General features: G+C 35.2%; 1 protein-coding gene across 1 annotated transcript; it reads left to right on the top strand.

Moving 5' to 3' along the window:
- Positions 1-1,537: 1,537 nt before the first annotated feature.
- On the top strand, positions 1,538-5,407 carry LOC110464876. The gene is made up of 3 exons (XM_021520329.1): positions 1,538-2,616; positions 3,371-3,388; positions 4,747-5,407. The coding sequence occupies exons 1-3, from the start codon at positions 1,611-1,613 to the stop codon at positions 5,016-5,018; spliced, it is 1,296 nt and encodes a 431-aa protein (XP_021376004.1). The 5' UTR covers positions 1,538-1,610; the 3' UTR covers positions 5,019-5,407.
- Positions 5,408-7,457: the final 2,050 nt, after the last annotated feature.

The following is a 7,457-nucleotide window of genomic DNA, read 5'->3' as shown; positions in this document are numbered from 1 at the left end:
TGCTATACGTTGTATGTTACTACCTTACAATAGATATCAGATGGTGTGTGTTATACGTTGTATGTCACTACCTTACAATAGATATCAGATGGTTTGTGTCATACGTTGTATGTTACTACCTTACGGTAGATATATGATGGTTTGTGTTATACGTTGGTTGTTATTACTTTATAGTAGATTTCAGGTGTTGTGTGCTGTCCTTTTCATATAACTACTTGAAATGGCTGACAGATGGTTTGTTTGTTAGTACCCTGAAGTAGATGTGTAATGGTGGATGCTGTACTTTTTTTTACTACTTTAAATATCAGCTGATTTTAGTACCCTACAGTTGATGTTTAATGTGTATGCTGTACTTTTTTATTTACTACTTTAAATATCAGCTGACGTGTTCGTTAGTACCCTCCAGTTGATGTTAAATGGTGGGTGCTGTACTTTTCATGCTTCTTCCCGTCCAGGACGTTGATGTGTTTTCCAGGTTTATTGAGCTTTAGCGTCAATTATCCGCTGTCAGTACATCACATACTGGACACGGCGGTGTTAATATATCAGACTTGTAAAAGAGCACAGTGCTGCGATGTTTATTGTGTAATTAACATTTACAGTAATATCATATAAGGGAGGTGTGCATGTATACAACGTAGACAAAATAAACTTTATAGTCCCTACAGTATATGTTAGAAAATTGCTCGCGTATTCATTATTAATGAAATTCAGAATAAAAAGTCATTAATAATAAAAGCTCATTATACACTTGTGCGTTTTAAATTATCCATTCAGTGGTTTCTAAAAAATACCTAAACATTTGCCCTTTTGATGATCTATATATTCCACCGTGAAATATTTGAGATATTAGTCATATATGAAACTTAACCTTACCATGATCCTGTACCCAACATTAAAATCCAACTGTTATCTATTTTAAGTTCTCTTTAACAAGCGTAAAACTGCAAAGTGTATAGCTATATGCCTCACGTCTGGCATAAAAGCAATATTTGTTTGGCTGGAAAAAGGAAAAACTGTACTTCGTTTCAAAATAGCTTCCAAAAGAAGCTGTTCAAATTGTCCTCTAGAACAATACATGATAGTTACATCTACATTCCGTCCTTCTCTCAGTACTTAGTCTCATAAGACAATATCTATTCTTCAAGTATTAGGGTATTTTCAGGTATGACATGCATAGCCGAATATATAGGTAAAGTGCAATATATAGGTAAAGAATGGTCAAACGTCAAAATGTATCGCTGGAAAAAAAACAAAAAACTGAAGCTTTATAATAATCACACTGAGACACCTGAAATGCTGTTCATTGTTGATATAGTAAAGTAGCATAATTAAAAGTTATTGTGATATCATCATGTTAAAAATTTATCACTAGAGTGCATGTTTAGATAAATATTGATATTATATCTACCAAATAAGTTAGCAATGGCCATATTGTTGTTTACTTACGTACAAGCGTTGGATTATCCACTTTAGACCTGATAACCTATGACAAATATGTATTGTCAAGACACACATACCTTTCCCTTATCTCCTGACCACTTCCGTGAAAGGTCACACAGCCTGTAGTACAAGAAGATAAGGCCATATCTATACCAAGTCTTGGTAGTATGTTCACGATGACTTGGTTTTATTTTTGCGTTTATAGTTTCCTGTATTTGGCAGGCTTTATGGCGTCCTCAGCCACCACCGACAAGAAACGTTTTCTTATTGATAACCAACAGACAAGTCCGATTCCCCTTGCAGTATATAGCAGTCTTCAAAAAGATCTGGATAGCCTACGTTCCAATGATGTCGATCAAAAGCAGGAAATGGCGCGGCTTGGTGGAACTATTGCTGATTTAAACACGCACTTGTCAAGGACAGATGCAACTGTTAATGACCTACTTATGAATCGAACCACTTGTCCTTGCTCAAATGGCATACACACTGGAAGTATTGGACTACCGACAGGGGAACTGCAAAATATTTCTCAGAAACTAGAGACCATTTCTGTTGATGTACACAACCAAGCTTTGGTGACCAGTAATCTCTCAGCCATTACTGGAAGTGTATCAAGACAGATGTCCGGGACTTATCAACTCTTGGAGGAACTCATATCACTACCTGCTGCTCAAGAACTAAAACATGCGCTGCAGAACTCTGACCTTCATACCATTTTTGGGAATATAACGTCGGCACATACCCAGTCACAAACTTGTAGCTGCAACATGTCAGACATATCATCACGAATAACGGCTTTGGATCAGAAATATCGGACTTCATTGCTTCACATTGATAATATGAAATCACACGCATCTGCGATAGATAATAAATTATCGCAAAGTGACGCTACGATCCAATCCTTTCAACAAAAGCTTGATGAACAGGTTCAGAACTTAAATACTAAAAATGATATCTTGAGTGATATGAACTCGCAAATACACAAACTGACACTAGATTTGAATAAACAATCTGCAGTGATTCAGAACTTAACGTCTGAGAAAGCATCCCAGACCACGGCTGCTTCTTCTTTAGAAGACAAAGTCCAGACCCAGGCGGCTACCATTCAGGCTATGTCCAACACACTGAGTCAGCAAAACCTGTTCATCAATAATCTCGTCAATTGGCTCAAAGGTAATCTGTTATCAATTCTAAAAAGTCTTAATATGAGGTTATATTACAGCCTTTGGGAATGTGGGGTACGATTTCAAAAAATAAGATTATGCTAAAACGTTTATTATGAAAGTACACGAACATCTAAAGATTTGTTTTAACTCTCACTCGAAATATGTCAAGGCTAAATTTACAATTTCAATGATATATCATACCAGTTTAACATCATTCGTGAGTGAGGTTGTATATATTTGAAATCTTCATCAGCCTGGTTTGAGTTAATTTCAGCTTGCATATTAACGTTGGGTTATACGTATTTTCAACATGTTGTGATAAGGTCCGTGAAAGTGGTTATCATTTCGCTGATGTTTAGAATTCGCCGATATTAGTTAAAGCGCGAATATAGCGAAATTAAATCCCCCTCGAAATATAACCTCTATACTGTATATTCTTCAGTATTTTTATACTAACCTCGAGCTCGTCATAACATCTTGTAACACCACCATACATGGTAATACCTTAAACATGTAAATGTTGCTTACATATAGCTATTCAAATGATATGCATACCATGCAAAAGACCCCAAGCTACGCATTTTGCTGCACCACTTGTTCCGAGCCCCGAAAACTCTTGTCTGTCATACTTGCATACATATACTTCACAAGAGTAGCTGACTCACCTATACATTGCATTCGGATATCCTTAATTTTTCTCTGATTCTGGTAAGCACATATATTTATGTTTTAAGCATAATAATTTTGCTTTTACATTTCAGACACAGTGCAACTTCCGTGTAAGTATATGCATGTACAAAGATCCATCAAGTTAAGTATCAAACAATTCCAATAAGACAATATCCTGAGCAGACACCAATGTTAATGTAAAGCTACAATGTATATTGGTATTGTTATGAGTTCACATATAGAGGAAAGACATTCATAGCGCTATCTCTGCCATTATTTATTGGTGGATTCATATTATTCTCTATTTTATTACTTAGTGTGGAACAATCAACGTCATAACTTAATTATTCGATGCGTGTCACGATATACTAAGTAGTTTCGTCTATTACCTTTTTGTTATTATGCGTTTCACTTCATAAGGTCAATAGCTTCATTATTTTTGCGACGTTAATTCCAATAGTTGCAAAAACAAGCAACTTTGTCTTTTGCTTATAACGTTGTTATAAAGTAAAATGGCAATACATATTGCACAGTGTTAACACGCAAAGACACGTAGAGGGAAAAACAATAACCGAAAACGTCATGGATAGACTTTATGACTACCCCAATATTACATATACAGGAAAACTTAATGCAAATATTGGTGGATACTATTAGCTCCTGGAAGGTATTAAAAGCAGCAACGATTCGTGGCGCAGTGAAAAGTGCATACCTCAATAACCTTTCAAACGTCAGCATGGTCACATGATTATGAAGAAATGTGAAAATAAGGAATTTCATAACTAGTTTTCCTCTTTTAAATATCCTGGTAATTAGGTTGACAAAAGACAGTGATACTCTTTCATTAAAGTTAACAATATATCATTTTTATGAGAACTTAACTTAATAAAAACCAGAAAAAATGAAAGCGAGTTTACAATTTTAATCATACACTGAAAACTTAAAAAGCATGCTAGGTGTATATTGTATCTTTTGTTAATATTTTAACAGGAAAACAAAGAAACAGCACCAGTTTTGAACTTACTCTGACCTTGTGACGTATTGTGATACATGCTAAATGAAAATTAATGTTAGGGTGGTATAACATTGCATCACAGCGGCATATGACATACAGTAACTAATAATAACTGTACCTAGGTACTGTAATATTGTGTAACTGTAATATTGTGTATTATAGTTAAAAGTAGCTACGTCTTTACCGTAAATCACCTTATTAATGATGTATTATTTTTTTCGTACTATTACATCATCTCTATGATATTTCTCCAAAATCGCAAACATTTTCACTAAATGATGTTTTTTCTGGAGTTTCATCGACAGTTAAAAGTAGCAAAATTGCACATTATATAAGGACGGTATGTCAGAGCGTTTTCTCCTTTTTAAACTAACATTCTGTTTTATTCCTGACGACTTATTACATATTGACATGTTATAAAGATTTTAACTTCCCAATCAACTCTTATGTTAGGTACGACCGGCTCCATCCACAACCTCTGTCCGACAGGAACAAATGAGGTCGTCTTCCGCAACCATTTCCACGAAGCGCCATCTATATCCGTTTCTGCTTCGTTGCTCTATACCCCGACAAAAGCTGTGCTGAACCATGTGGCACCTACCGTTACCAACGTCACGCCACAGGGATTCCGAATCTCCGTAACTTGTGAATCAAACAGCAACTATGCAATAGAGGCAACATGGAAGGCATGCGTCATCCCACTGGCCGGAACCAATACCAAGTAAAAGTACACAGATATAACAAATCTAACCATACATTGGAGCAATAAAATAATCTTCACGCACTATTGCTTTACGCACTATTGCAGTCTTAACATTTCTCACTGTCGAAGGCACTGCTGTTTTGGCAACTTTCTATTTCGGCCACCTACAGCTTTATCCATACAAAGGATTATTTCGAGTGAAACTTGTTTTGATTCGTTATTGTATTCCATCTACGCTAGATGATTGGAAAATGTGACATTTTTTATCAACAGACTGATGTGTTGAAGTATTCCAAGCTGTGAATACAGTTTCACTTTTCCCCCGAATTTCGATTAAAAGTAGACATTTTGAGCCAACCTTACTTTTCTATAATTAAATATGATAAAACAAACATAATATGAGTCCCTAAAGAATCGGTCAAGATAAAAATAATGGTGTGTTTATATCTGGAGTGAAAACCGAAATGCACTCTGAATAAACCCAAAAGTAATTTATGTAACGAGCGCACTTTGGTTATTGGTCTATGCATCGATAGAACATTTTTTTTTTATTTTGTCCAAGATTATATTGTATGAATGGCACAATGATTTTTATTTTGATCGACGAAATGCCGCGTTTTGAATTCCCGGATGCATGCTATAACGCACCAATTAAGTTGAGCCGATGCTTTCTTCTGGCACTTTTACTCAAATGACGACCTAACAGCGCTAGTCGTAGGGAATATTTCTATGTCGTCTGTTCTAAGATAAGTAAAGCATAATTTCGGACTGCATTGTCAAAGGACATGGTAGCAGACGATCATTTAAGTTTGAAAAATGACTACTTTTTGTGAAAAAGTAGTACATTGTATAATTTCTTGTACTTTGTGTACGACGTCATCAAAACATGTTCTTATTTTTTCCGGTCTATTATTAGATAGACTGTAAATGAGGCAAAATTCAGTCATGGTCCAGAAAGTGTGACTTCCACTTCAAATTTTCAGAATAGAATGCATTGTTTTGTGTAATATTAAGCATTTCATGAAGGTTTGAACATCAACGTTTAAAGAAGAGGGTGGAGAACATAATGATTTCTATCGTTTACCAGTATTTCATACTCAAAATTGCAAGTTTCACACTGTTGCGTTGGTAACATGGTGTCCTTTATATGCTGAAATTTTATTTCTTCTTCATGTAATTTGTTCAGTAGTGTGTGCTGGAGATGTACATGTTCTGTGTTATGTTTGTAGTGGTACCGTGCTTCCAACGACATCATTTATAGTTCCACCTCACTTATTCTAGTTAAACAAACAATAAAGTTTTCTCCAAAATGGAGATCTTGGTAACTCGTTATTTTGAGAGAAAAAATGCAAGACTTCAATAAGAACACTGTTAGCAACGAAACTAATACGTACAAAAATGCATATGTTTAATATCAGATATTGACATAGAAATTATTCAATTTTGTAGTTATTAAAGATAATTGCATTAAAGTTTTATACCTTAGAGAGTTAGGTAAAAGCCAAGTGTTTTTCCTTTGCCCACACAACTCCAACAACCCAGGTGGAGTATAAATTGGTCTGGGGTGGATGTTGCGGTATCTGTGCTGTAGCATTCAAGTGAGGTGGCACTATAGCTGATGTCGTTGGAAGCATGGTCCCACTACAAACATAACACAGTACATGTACATCTCCAGCACACACGCAGGCATTCACACATAAGCAGATGTTAGCCAGGTGGCATAGGACTAGTAGTTATAAGTGCCTGATAAGGCAGCTACTGAACTTTCATTTAGTCAATTAATGAAATAAAATGTTTTATAGCATTATACAAATTCCATCGCTTTAGCATCAAGAATAAAAACTATCCTAGCAACAAGTTAACTATGAACCACCCAGTTACCCCTTATTGATGTGTTGATGTCCCTTTCATGTATTTGACACTGCCATTATGCCAAAACATGAATACGATTAAAATAAACCAGATATCTTATTTTATGAAACTGATATACAATTCATTCCAATAGAAAATTATGAAGTGTAAAATCTGTAACCTTACTGTAAAGGGGGGCAACTTGATGAGAGATGTACAAATATAATTTAATGCAAAAACAGTATCGTCGAATAATGACATGTAGTTCATTTCTTTCAGAAAACAAATACTCTTTAGTGTTTATGTGATTTAGCCTCTAGTGTTATGTTAGTTCATCACATGTATAGGTCTACTCAGTATCATGAAGATATAAACATCATGTGATAGATGCATGCTCAAAGGTTTTATAAAATATCATCTACTGTTTCAAAAACTGGCTTACACAAGGACCAACATAATAATTTCATTATCACTAAAGACAACAGGTGGATTAACATAAACCCATCTTTAGATACCTACTACAGTGTACAATATATAGGTTCACTGTGTACCATTGCTGTAAGTGTCAACATTAAATCTAGGTCACTTTGATATGATATCGGACACAGGC

The sequence above is a fragment of the Mizuhopecten yessoensis genome, unplaced genomic scaffold (genome assembly GCF_002113885.1).
Source record: "Mizuhopecten yessoensis strain PY_sf001 unplaced genomic scaffold, ASM211388v2 scaffold11039, whole genome shotgun sequence".
In the NCBI taxonomy this organism is placed as follows: domain Eukaryota; kingdom Metazoa; phylum Mollusca; class Bivalvia; order Pectinida; family Pectinidae; genus Mizuhopecten; species Mizuhopecten yessoensis.
The sequence above is the reverse complement of the archived record's forward strand: the minus strand, read 5'-3'. Positions and strand labels throughout refer to the sequence as shown.